The 13,503-nt window shown below is 41.1% G+C and overlaps 1 protein-coding gene across 1 annotated transcript in view; it reads left to right on the forward strand.

Moving 5' to 3' along the window:
* Positions 1–318: 318 nt before the first annotated feature.
* The window catches only part of LOC107282161 (cytochrome P450 2H2), a 20,521-nt gene continuing 7,336 nt past the window's right edge, over positions 319–13,503 (forward strand). The window contains exons 1-6 of the mRNA XM_015809914.1: positions 319–369; positions 4,042–4,399; positions 6,508–6,670; positions 11,453–11,599; positions 12,168–12,328; positions 12,581–12,757. Coding sequence (XP_015665400.1) covers positions 4,223–4,399; positions 6,508–6,670; positions 11,453–11,599; positions 12,168–12,328; positions 12,581–12,757 — 825 coding nt within the window. The 5' untranslated portion in view covers positions 319–369; positions 4,042–4,222. The remainder of the gene's footprint in view (positions 370–4,041; positions 4,400–6,507; positions 6,671–11,452; positions 11,600–12,167; positions 12,329–12,580; positions 12,758–13,503) is intronic.

Here is a 13,503-nt window from a genome sequence, read left to right on the forward strand (position 1 = left end):
CCGGCCCATGGGCCGGCAGTTTGACACCCCCGATATATACCAAGGTTTTTAAAAATTGAGCAATATTCTCCCCACCCTGCTTTGAAACCAAGACACGACAACTCACCACCATTTCACCATATACTTTAAATTGAGTAATAGGTATTTTCCCTCTTCCTTGTTAAAAAAAACAGAAGTGGAGAGAGGAAGTGCTGGCTAGCTGCTAATTAGGGTTGGTTTTCCCCTCAACTATTTTGATCAGCCAGCGGGAGCGCAGTGCAGTTCAAATGGATAATGAAACGGGATACCACAAGGACATTTGTGGAGCAGGATGGAAATATTTCTGATAATTTGGAGGATGAATCTGGCACCTATGTAAACAAGTTAAAGGTTAGTTGGGAAGTCTAGGAATCCTGTAAGGATATCATGCTCTTGTTTTCTGTTATGAAGGTCTTAAAACCAGTACTCAACATGCCTATTAATCTTATTTATTTATTATTTAAATTTATATACCGCCCTATCTCCCTTACGGGACTCAGGGCGGTGAACAGGCAATAATAAAAATCACAATAAATATTGAATAAAAAGCCTGCTCTAAAATATCCCATATAAAACCCCTAGCAAAGCCCAATCAAAACTACGCCAGGCCGGCCGCATGGAATAGATGGGTTTTCAAGGCTCGGCGGAAGAGGCGCAGGTCCGTAGTTGTACGTAGGTCGGGGGGTAGGTCATTCCAGAGGGCAGGAGCTGCCACAGAGAAGGCTCTCCCCCTGGGGGTCGCCAGCCGGCATTGTCTGGCCGACGGCACCCTAAGGAGGCCCTCTGTGGGAGCGGACTGGTCGAAGGGAGGTGTTTGGTAGGAGGCGGTCTTGCAAATACCTAGGTCCATTGCCATGGAGCGCTTTAAAAGAACAATGATTGTGGAACTTCGCGTGGGCCTTCCGGTGGCCGTCGGTCACGTCGAGCGCGTCCTCTCCACAATGTACCCTCATAGATCTCCGGGGGTTTTAGGGGGCGCGCCGGCGTAAGACTTGATCGACCTCGGAGGTCCTGCACCTCAAGGGGAGCCCCATGTAGAGAGCGTTGCAATAGTCCAGGCGGGAAACAACAAGGGCTTGAGTGACCGTGCGTAGGGTGTCCCGATCCAGAAAGGGGCGCAACTGGCGTATCAGGCGAGCCTGATGAAAAGCTTGAGATCTTATCTGAGATCTTATCTGAGTTTCATAACTTGCGAATGTAAAACAGGTTTTTCAGAGTGAGCTACATTTTTGCAGTAAAAGAGTTCACGCTGCCTGAAGCTAAAGCTCAAACGAGAGGAATTTGAGGCAGGGTAATTTCCAGAGCAACTGTGAAAGAAGGGGGGAAGTTCTGTACCAGAGAAAAATATGTCCCAGGAGATTTAAACAAACTAGAATATTTTTTTTTCTATCCGTTTTTCCTCTTTTTTCTTTTCCATTGGTACACCAAGTTTACAATTGATGCATATTTCTAAAAAGTGGGATAGATGTAGTCCTTGTTTAGTAGCTGCCTCATTATAGCAACCATTTGCAGTTATGACTGGGGAAAAAAGTAACTTTGTGACTAATTCTTGCATTTACAACCTTTGCAGTTTGTAAAGCAAAGGAAAGCTGAAATAAGATCATAAGCACACAAATAGTTCCTGACTTAACAACCAGTCATTTGATAACCATTCACGGTAGCCACAGAACAGTTACTTTGCAGCTTGTAAAGTACTTCCAGGCATTATAAAGCAACTGTGGATCTCCCTCCAGGCACATGACTGCATTTTGGGCACTTAGCCATCTGTTCGTATTTACAATGGATCGCCAAGTGCCCTCTGATCATGTGATCATTTGCAAACTTCTCTGCCAGCTTCGGGGACAGCTGGCAGGGAATGTTACAAACTGGGCAAAAGATCTGAGGTTGTCTCAATATGCTGAGAGATTTTCTCCTCTGCTTTATGCAGGGAGGGGAAATCCTATGCACTAGAACGGGTCTGCAACCTTAACAACTTTAAGACTTGTGGACTTCAGCTCCAGGAATAGCTGGCTGAGGAATTCTGGGAGCTGAAGTCCACAAGTCTTAAAGTTGTCAAGGTTGCAGACCCCTGCACTAGAAGAACAGACCTCGTATCTGGCAAAAATGTTAGCAAAGCCAAGGAGGAGAAGGACACTAGCAAAGGAGGTGGGTTCCAGAGGAGAAGGTGCTAATGGGTCCAAGCCTCCACATTCTGAAACACTGAGGCTCAGAGCCTTTCACAATGCTAACTTTGCTAGTGGTTTCCTCTCCAGAGTAGAAAACGTTAGCAAGCACCATTGTTATTATGTAATTTGGAGAAAGAGCCTTCCAAACCATTACGAGAATGGGGCCAGCGTACAGGATGGAGCAAGATGATGGAAAGGTAAATGAACTTAGGCATGGTGGGGCAGGGAGAGGATCAGTGGGCCTGGCCAGCTACCTCCTCCCAATGGACAGCAGGTTTTGGTATGCAAGTGGGCACCAGGCCGCATACGGTCTCCCCCATTCCCTGAGGCCCCCTGCACAGTCGCTTAACAACTACAACAGAGCGAGCTTGGATTGTGATCGTTAAATGAGGCTGTCATGTGGGTGTCTTGCTTAACAACCATAATGACAGCCAAAATTCCAAACTCAGTTGTAGTCATAAGTCAAGGACTACCTCTAATCATACCAGTACTTTCACTACTAGAGACTGCTTCAGTAAACAATTGAGTTGCCAGTTCCAATTGTGATCACTAAATGAGGATCATGTATAAAACAATATACTAGATCCAATATTAACAGAAAAAGTGTCATTCTTTGAAGAATCCCCCAAACTGGTGCTTTCATGCTCTCAATATATCCCTTTTACTTCATGTTGCAAATTGACTTGGTGTGTCCATTTTTTTTTAATTACAGTCCTTGGAGGTTCTGCTCACACTTAAAAAGAAACTCGTGTATTTTTCCAGTGCACCTTAATTCTCTTCATTTTTGTTTCTTGAAGAAGGTGTTGCTCATTTTGTAGCACTTGGACTCCAGAGTATGAAATCACATTAACCATTAGATCATATGACTCATTTAGAAGATAGTTCTTTCCAGGACTTCCAACTTTTGAACAGGAAAAAAAAAGACCTTTGAAACCAGAGAAACACAATTAATAGCTGTAGGAAATAAAAGATCTTGGGTGTGTGTGAAAGCAAAATGAGGGATGGAGCAGAATGGGGAAGCATAAAGGCGAATCTATAAGTCACTCATTTTAATGGAAGCAAGGTTCTGCTGGGTCCAGTTTGATTATGAAGTGTTATGCTTCCATATGTTCAGTGCCCTCATTTTTATGCATACAACTGTGGGAAGTCAGAGCCCCAGAGAAGGAAATATTAAAAGGCAGAAAAATATTTTTCCTCAAAAAGGATTTTTAAAACCAAAAACCAAACCTGGCATCATCTCTTTGCCCCAAGCAGGAACCAGCCTTATAGAAATGCAGATGTAAGACCATCAGGAAGGTTGGAGCCAGGAACTCAAGAAGACAAAGAACCTCTTAAGAGTCATTAGCCCCATCCCCAGGGAAGCAGATGACTTTTGGGACATAATATGACTAACCATTACCATCAAGTAATACCAGAGAGGCACACCTGGGCTCAGGTCAGAATACGTGACATAGGAAATAGCCTCAAAGTTCATGCCACAGGAACAGGAAGACTTCCAAACAAAAAGCTAGAGAGGGTATAAAATGCTACTGGCCATGTGCTCAGTCTCTTCTTCTCTCCTCTGCTCTTTCCTGAAGAGCCATCTTTCTGCTTCTGCAATAAACTGTAACCATCTTCCCAAAGCAGTCGCCATGTTGCTTATTTAATAATAATAATAATAATAATAATAATAATAATAATAATAATAATAATAATAATAATAATAATAATAATAATGATGATGATAATGATAATATTCCCGGCTTGGATGAACCAGGATGAAGACTTACTTCTAACACAACATTGTAAGTTTTGTAGGAATTCCATGTATTTGTAGCTGTAGGATCAAACTACATACTCAAAGCTTCTCTCACAAAAGCAGGAAACTTGCAGAGGACTCTGAGCTGGCAAAAGATGTAAGACCTGTACATGCAGCAGGATCTGTTTTATCTGAACGTGTTTGGCTAACTGCAGCCCCTCCTTCATCTCACTGCTTTTGTACCTCTTGGGTGATGAAACATCTTCAGTCAATTCTACGACTTTGACTCCTGCTTTGCACGATGGAGCCTTTCGGACTCACAAGTATCGTCCTGCTCTTTGTGACCTGCCTTCTTTTTATGTCAATCCTGAGAAAGACTTCTCAAAGGAGGAGGATGCCTCCGGGTCCTTTCCCTCTCCCATTGATTGGAAACTTTCTGCAGCTGGATACTAAGAATTTCCCCAGATCCTTGGAGAAGGTAAATAAGCACAATGGAGGCCTGCCTGCCTGCCTGCCTGATTGATTGATTGATTGATTGATTGATTGATTGATTGATTGATTTGCTATATAAAACTAGATGTAAACTATAAAATGTATAACTATATTAAATTTATAACTATAAATTTGCTAAACAAAACTAGATACTGGCATAAAATATGCAATATTAGCGTACTACTTAAAAGAGAGAATAGTCCAGTGTTTCTCAACCTTGACCATTTTAAGGCATGTGGACTTCAACTCCCAGAATTCCACAGCCAGCAATGCTGGCTGTGGAATTCTGGGAGTTGAAGTCCACATGCCTTAAAATGGTCAAGGTTGAGAAACACTGGAATGGTGGCTAAATCCTCTTGTGTTAGAATGCAAGTGTGGCTTCTTCCAGCCCTTCCAGTTCAAGAAATAATGCATTATAACCACAGAAAGGAACTAGAAGATGCTGAGTATAAGATTATCATGTCAGGTTCATAATCAATTCTGCCTATTATTAACTGGGAGAAAATCCCACTCAGCTCAGATCAGGCAGCAATGCAGCAGGAAGCTCAGGCTGGATCCCTTTTACTTTCTGACTAATTAGGAGTATCATTTCAGAGAAAGAAAAAACCTTTGCTGTTGTGATGTTCTCATGCAGCTGAGTGAAACCCAGAGAGGTAACCCTAGAGGGGAGGAATGAGAAGGAAGTAAATATAGAAGAGGTGGAAGGAAAACGCCTCTGGAAACAATTCCTAGATATCGTTCTGACAGAGGCAATCTTCACTGTTCAGTCTCATGAGCATGTACAGTTGGAAAAGGGGTGAGGCAAAGAAAACTGGGCGATAGTCTCACTTTGGATGAAGCCCTGTCCATTGCCTACATGTAGCACCTCTAATAGACTGACCCCTACCAATGTGACTGGAAAAGAAAAATTGCCCTTTTAGAAAGCTACCAGAGTGACTTAAATGATTGCAGCAGATTCATGGTCCCTTCGTACAGGTTTGAAATCTAAAAAGACATGAGAAAGGAGGAGGAAAACAAGTTAACACAGGCACAATTCTTTCCTGTAACACAGGTGTGCAGAAAATTTTTCAGTCAAGAACTGCAAGACGTAACATGTTTGGGGTCACTGGGTGGGTGATGAAAAAAAAGCAGGAGGCCAGAACCAAAAGTATGTAGGATACTATTTTATCTTTTGAATACAGTTATTCTCCTGATCCTCATCTCCCCTCTCCCTCTTGCTGGTATCCATCCTAAATTAGTGAGCTGCCGGGAGCTTCTATCAGCCAGTCTAAATTAATCTCTTGTGGACCAAGTTTGAAAGTTAGGACCAAAGGTTGCCCATCCCTATTCTAATTGCCAGGTCTGATAATGTCAGGATGAGGCCCAAATGAAATCACCACATAGTCCCCAAGCAATGGTCCTGCTGTTTTTCCTCAGAGCTGCTCCTCATGAAGGAGGGAGGAACATCTCCAGCTGAGTAGAAATTAGGGAGATGCCATTAAAATGTAAAGCACTGTTCTGTTAGAAGAAAAGATTTATGTTTATGTAGTTTTGGTGTATGGTGTATGGTGAAAAATAAAAAAAAATTATATAAGAAATTAGGGAGATGCCAGTTTAAAGTGCATCAAAGTCCTACCAAATGTTCCAGAGAGGACAAATAATTATAAGATTTATGATCCTGATCCTTTGTACCTCGAACAGAGAGCATATCCTACCTCTATAGAGCTGGATTTTAAAAGATCAATAAAGACTTGTGACTGACAATGGCTCTGATGGGGACCTGGTCTTTTGAATCACACAGTACTTAGAATTTTAAAAATCCTACAGAATAAGGAGCAGGATGTGCTTTCTGCTAATGGCCAAAAAACAGGTTGTCGTGTATCTAGTATCAATCTACAGTGGACCACTAAAAATGAGAAATCTTGATTTATCTATGTGACTGAAGAATTTATTAGCAGCCTTGTTTGAATAGCTCTCAAACAAGATAAAATTACTTGAGAAAGTTATAGAAAAGCTTTATGTGCATAATAGCCCTTGGTTCTTCAGAACATCCTTGTGTAAACTATTGTCAAATGAAACTAAGTCACACCAGAGCTTATGGTTTCTCCTCTATAGCTAAGTCAGAAGTATGGACCAGTATTCACTATCTACTTGGGCTCTACACCAGCTGTGGTGCTCTATGGACATGATGTAGTGATGGAGGCCTTGGTTGCACAAGGAGATGAGTTTGGTGGCAGAGGAGCATCACCCATCCTTATGAAAACCACCAATGGAACAGGTTTGTTTGAAGGACTTAACCACAAAAAAGGCCAAATCTACACAAGCATGACCAACTCTGCAGACAAAACAAAAGTAGATTTTAGAAAACAGCCATTCTTGCCTCAGTGACTGCTTTTTCAGCCACACATTACATCCAACCTCAACAACATGAGTAGGGAATCCCTATACCCACAGATATTGTTGAACTTTGAATCCTAACTATTGGCTATGCTTTCTGGAGTCATTAAGGTTTATGGTTTAGCAACTACCAAAATGCTATAGGTTCTCCATCACTTAAGAAGAGATTGGACAAACATTTGTCTGAAATGGTATAGGGTTTCCTGCCTGAGCAGGGGGTTGGACTAGAAGACCTCCAAGATCCCTTCCAACTCTGTCATTCTGTTGCTTCTTTAGAGATCACTCTCACTTGGTGTCTCATAAACCCAGCTTTGTCCACTGGACTCCATAGGGAATAGTGACCGCTGATTGATCTTTAGAGTCATAGCATACTTTCTATCTGAAATGGCTTAAGTAGAAGTGTTCCAGATTTTTCCCACAACCTTGTGAGGCAGGTTGGGCTGAAAGAGAATGACTGGTCCACAGACACTTACTGAATTTGTCTAGTAGGAATGTGAAACTTATGTCTTTCCAGTCTGACATTTCCGGCACTACATTAACTGTTTCTCTGTCCTAAAATGTACAGATGGCAAGAATCAAGGGAAACTGAATTTCGATGGAACTACATATTCCATAAAACTCTTCTCTCTTTTTATCGGTTAAAACCATTGTCTAACTCACCAACTGGTTTGAGAGAGGCAAGACTTATTTTCTAACCATTTGCCCAGTCAAAACTCCATTTATTGCTTGGTCCTGATTCTTTCTTTATCTATGAAGTTTATTAGGAGATTTAGGTGCAAAGAAAAGGAGAAAGATATACTAGCCATACACATTATCATGACAGTGGAAAGCAAGGGACGAAGACAGTATGGGCTGATCAGCTATTCCAGACTAAATGAGTGTGTGTGTAAACATTAATTATGAGACAGGATGCAAAGTTCAGGTTAAAGAATAGTAAGCCGAAGGGATAGTAATTTAATTTCTTTTGATGAGGCAGTCAAACTTTTTTAGAGGGCAAAGGAGGTACTTGCTCTGGATTTCTTGTATGGAGATTTTTACTGACGACTAATTCTGTATTTGAAATGTTCAGATAGATGTTTTATTAAAAGTAAAGGTTTCCCCTGTCCATAGTTATACGCTGAGTTGCACTGAATGTTGTTACCTTCCCACTGAAGTGGTACCTATTTATCTTCTCACATTTGCATGCTTTCAAACTGCAAGGGGGGCAGACCTGGAGCAAGTAATGGGAGCTCCATGCGGTAGTTGGGTCCTGAACCTTCTGGTCAATAAGCCCAGCATCTTAACTGCTAGAGTCTAGGCCATCATGCCCCCTTTATTCAAGGCAGCAAAGCTATTCAGTTAAAGCATTGTTTTTCAACCGCAGAATTAAAGTTGTCAAATCTGTAAAACCCTGAGTTAAATTACATCAGCAGACATCATTTCAAGTCTTCCCCCTGTCCTCACCATTACTTGGATGTTGATTTCAATATATAAAAAGAAATGGAGAAAAATTACATTAAATGGGACTTTACGAGAAAAATGAGTGGAGGGGGAAATTCTCCAAGTGAACATTCTGCGCCAGGTTTCTCAAGCTCTTAAAAAGACCCTGAAGGAAGTGATGGGTGTAGTTCAGCCTCAGTTGAAAACAGCTGAATGCTTGTCCTAGAGTCTTACCTAGATATTATCAACTGCTTATCTCCACTGAATTCCTCCACTGAATTCTAAAGACTTTAAAAAATACACAGTAACCAGGAAGGGCATTTCGCAACAAAAGAAAGGGATTAAAATGTACCTGAAAGAGCTGGAAACAACCAACCAGCAGCCCTTCTCCAGTGGAGATGAGGCCAAAATGCAGAGGATTTTAACTCTGTTAAGCATTTAGTTGAAGAATTTAAACGGGACCTGAAACTGGAATGGAAGAAATCCCTTATTTCAGTAAAAAAAAAAATTAGTAAGTACAGGTAGTCCTCAACTTACAACAGTTCGTTTAGTGACCGTCTGAAGTTACAATGGCACTGAAAAAAGTGACCTATGAACGTTTTTCACACATACAGTATGATTGTTGCAGCATACCCATCATCACATGGAGGAAATACCACTTTACAATGTTTTGGTAAGACCACACTTGGAATACAGCATCCAGTTTTGGTCACCATGATGTAAAAAAGATGTTGAGACTCTAGAAAGAGTACAGAGAAGAGCTGCAAAGATGATTAGGGGACTGGAGGCTAAAATATATAAGGAACGGTTGCTGGAATTGGTTATGTCTAATTTAATGAAGAGAAGGACGAGGGGGGACATGATAGCAGTGTTCCAATATCTCAGGGGCTGCCACAAAGAAGAGGGAGTCAAGCTATTCTCCAAAGTACCTGAAGGCAGGACAAGAAGCAACGGATGGAAACTAATCAAGGAGAGAAGCAACCTAGAACTAAGGAGAAACTTCCTGACAGTTAGAAAAATTAATCAATCAGTGGAGCAACCTACCTCCAGAAGCGGTAAATGCTCCAACACTGGAAGTCTTTAAGAAGAGACTGGACAGCCATTTGTCTGAAATGGTATAGGGTTTCCTGCCTGAGCAGGGGGTTGGACTAGATGACCTCCAAGGTCCCTTCCAACATCATCATCATCATCATCATTATTATTATTATTATTTCAGATTCTTGGCAACTGACTCATGTTTATGATGGTTGCAGTGTACCAGGACCTTTTGCAACCTTCTGTCAAGCCAGGTTAATGGGAAAGACAGGTTCACTTAACAACTGAGTTACTAACTTAACAACTGCAGTGATTCACTTAACAGCTATGGCAAGAAAGGTCATAAAATGAGGCCAATCACTAAATATGTCTCACTTAGAAATGTTGGGCTCAATTATGGTTGTAACTAGCTCTATATCTGAAAGAATTCATCACTTACGCAAGACTTATCAAGGAAAATACTAGATGTTGCTCAGTTAGTCAAGTTTCTGATTAAAGTACTAAATCAGTACCTCTAGCATAAAGAAGATTGAAGAAGATAGTACGGATGTGAACGTATTCCTGACTGATGCTGAAGATTGTAACAGGCAAAGCAACTTCCATATTAGAGGCATGAGTGAAAAAGCTGAGAACACAAGCATGATGGATCATGTAGTAACAAAACACAATGATCTCCTCCTCCTTATTCAAATAGGTCATACAGTACTGTAGTACGTACACATAGCATTTCACGCACTCTTACACACACACAAAAGTGAAAATATCAAGACATTATAATTACAGTTAAGTTTCCAGATGAATCTATCAGAGTTAATTTACAAGAAAAATGTAAAAATGTACTTTGGTGACATCAAACCCCAACAGAAATCTCACATGTATCTTTTCAATATTCAGTGAGAGGCTAGCAAGGCTGTAAACTAAAGGGAACATTCTTCCACCTTTATTAGGAATGTGATAATGTACCAGACTTTCAGAGAAACATGTCTGAAGAAATGTCTTAAATAACAACAAAAAAGAGTCAATTCTGTCTAAAGCTAGATTTGCTATATATGTTTGATGGCCAGAATCAGAAACCACATTATTACCGCATTTTTTTATTTATTTTAGCAACACATTAATCATTGCTGAACAATGGAAGCCAGTCTGGTGTAGTGGTTAGGGCATCAGGGTAGAAATTGGAAGACTGTGAGGTCTAGTCCTGCCTCTAGTCCAATTGGGTGCACTTTGTGCCAGTCACACACTCTCAGCCATAGGAAGTAGGCAATGGCAAACCACTTCTGAAATCTTGTCAAGAAAACTACAGAGAATTATCCCGGCAGTCACTGGGAGTCAACACTGACTCAAAGGTACCAACCCCCACCTCCACCAAAATAGAAATATTTGGATATTTCATTAGATAGATGACTTGAAAAGATATGGTCTATAGCTTTACTTGAAAAAGCCTTTGTTAAAAACTATTATATGGCAAACCACAGTATTGAATCATTGTTTTAGAACAGGGATGTCCAACCCTAGTAATTTTAAGACTTGTGGACTTCAACTCCCAGAATTCCCCAGGCAGCATAGGAGATGAACTTCCAGGTATAGACTTCTGGGAGTTGAAGTCCATCAGTCTTAAAGTTGCTTTTAGAAGGAGTGGTGGAATTTAACTCATTATTTATATAAGAGAGAAGCATCTTGGAAACAACTTTTATCAAATATTGTGGGCATGTTGAAATGTAATAGCACTATGTGAATTTTTGAAATTCAAATAAACATTTAATAGTGAGGATAGAGATGAGGTGGTATATGTTTGACTTTTTGTTTCCTTGTCTGTTTCTTTGAAAACCAAGCACAGTTCAAAATAAAGACCACTGGTTGGTAGTTACTGTATTTGCTGACCTGAAGAAGCTTTCAAATTCAATACACAGTTTGAAAAGGCTCAAGTAGCAAAGGATAGGCAAGACTGTCTGGTTGCTGGTAATCAGAGAGAACACGGTTGAATCAGAGGGTTAGAAAGATTATTTATTTCCATAGTATAATACTGTATATTGCATTGCCTCATCTTTTTCCATCACAAACAATTGGATAAGCAGCACAAGAATTTTTTCATTAGCATTATGAAAAATACATTTGTTGTGCAATGTATTTTAAGAAATCCAGTGACAACCTTTTCACCATTGTGAGCAATCTCTTCTTCCATTCATTTTCATTTCTTTGCTCTCCTCAGGAATTGGCTTCAGTAATGGAGAAACATGGAAGCAACTCCGTCATTTTGGAGAGACCACACTGGAGATGTTGGGCATGGGCCGGAACATTGAAAAGAAAATCCAGAAGGAAGCTGGTTTCTTAGTGGAGAGATTAAAGAGCACTAAAGGTAAAAAAAAAAATCAATTCCTCACTCCAAACCACATAAGTTGGACTTCTTTAGCAAACCTGTTGAATTTAGAATAGAATAGAATAGAATAGAATAGAATAGAATAGAATAGAATAGAATAGAATAGAATAGAATAGAATAGAATATCTTTACTGTCATTGCGAAACTCACAACAAAATTAAGTGCTGTCCACAGTGCACACTACACAAGTAAAAACCACAAATAAGAACATACATTATATACACACATCCTTCACATCCTTTACCCTCAAGAAGCAAAAATTAGAAAAATAAGGAAAAGGCTAGGGACACTTGGAGCATCCCAAAAGGTATCATGGTTCATTCACCCACCAGTGAAAAGTTAGGGCCTTTCTTCTTGGATTAGAGCAGGGGTTTCCAACCTTGGCCACTTTAAGACCTGTGGACTTCAACTCCCAGAATTCCCCAACCAGCCTGGTCTGGGAGTTGAAGTCTTAAAGTTGCCAGAGGTGGATACCCCTGGATTAGAGTTTAGTAATCTAGGGTGTTCAGTCCTTTGGTTTGGAAATAATATATTTGTCTATTGGCAGGAAGGACATTTGATCCCACCAGTTTCCTCAGCCAGACAACAACCAACATCTTATGTTCAGTTGCCTTCGGGAAACGCTTTAATTATGAGGACAAGGATTTCCTGAGATTCCTTCACTTGTTGGATGAAAATGCCCACCTTCAGTCTTCCACAATGACCAAGGCAAGTATAGGAGGGAATCGTGCAATGGGAATTTCCATTCCATTTGTGAGGTGGGCCAGGATAACCCAAACATCAGGAATATGGACAGAAAAAGAATCAGGCTTTTGGCATTTCTCCCCATTGCAAAAGAATAAATGCTGAAATGATTAGCTGGGGAATTCTTGGAGTTGAAGTCTACACATCTTAAAGCTGCTGAAGTTGACAAACACCAGTCTAGTGCCTCATCATGACGTTTTACCATTGTCTTCACAGCTGTACAATATTTTTCCAACAATCTTGGATTATCTTCCTGGATCTCATCAAAAGATATTTAAAAATACAGAGGAGTTAAAACAGTTTGTGTCAAGGCAGGTGAAAATGCATCAGGAGAGTCTGCAGCCCAAGCATCCAGGAGATTTTATTGATGCCTTTCTTATCAAAATGGAGAAGGTAATGGGGTTCAAACAGTCTCTGAGGCAATTCTTCAGATCAATCTTGTTTAATGGTTAGAGCAGTGGTTCTCAACCTTTTTAATGCCGCGACCCCAACCGGTCGTAAGTCGAGGACTAAACTGGTCATAAGTCGAGGACTAAACCGGTCGTTAGTCGAGGACTAAACCGGTCGTAAGTCGAGGACTACCCAACCGGTTGTAAGTCGAGGACTTTCCCTGCCCGGGAGCGCCGCGCATGCGTGGTTCCGCCCCCTGCGCCAGCCAAGGCGTAGTTGGCAAGCGGCAGAGACGGAGCAGGCCGACCACCAGCTGGCCCAGCCCAAGGGAGGTAAGGCACCCGCCAGAAAAGGGGGAAAAAAATGGCGGACAAAAAAATGGCGGACAGCCTTGCTTGGCGACCCCCATGAAATGGTTGATCGACCCCAAATGGGGTCCCGACCCACAGGTTGAGAACCACTGGGTTAGAGTAAACAGCCGTGATAGCAGGATGCCTGAAGGAGGTAAGACTCCATAAACACAGATCTTCATTCTCATATCTTATATTGTCTAGCCCAGGGGTGGGCAAACTTTTTGACTCGAGGGCCGCAATGGGTTCATATATTGGACCCGGGGGCCGGACCAAGAGTAGATGGACGGTGTGTATGTGTGAATTAATATAAATTAAATTTACATTTGTAACATTAAATGTTTAGATTAATTTAAGGTAGAAAAGCATAGAATTGCAGAGTGCGAGAGCTAAACAGGC

Source organism: Protobothrops mucrosquamatus, unplaced genomic scaffold (genome assembly GCF_001527695.2).
Source record: "Protobothrops mucrosquamatus isolate PMUCROS unplaced genomic scaffold, P.Mucros_1.0 scaffold6, whole genome shotgun sequence".
Lineage (NCBI taxonomy): Eukaryota > Metazoa > Chordata > Lepidosauria > Squamata > Viperidae > Protobothrops > Protobothrops mucrosquamatus.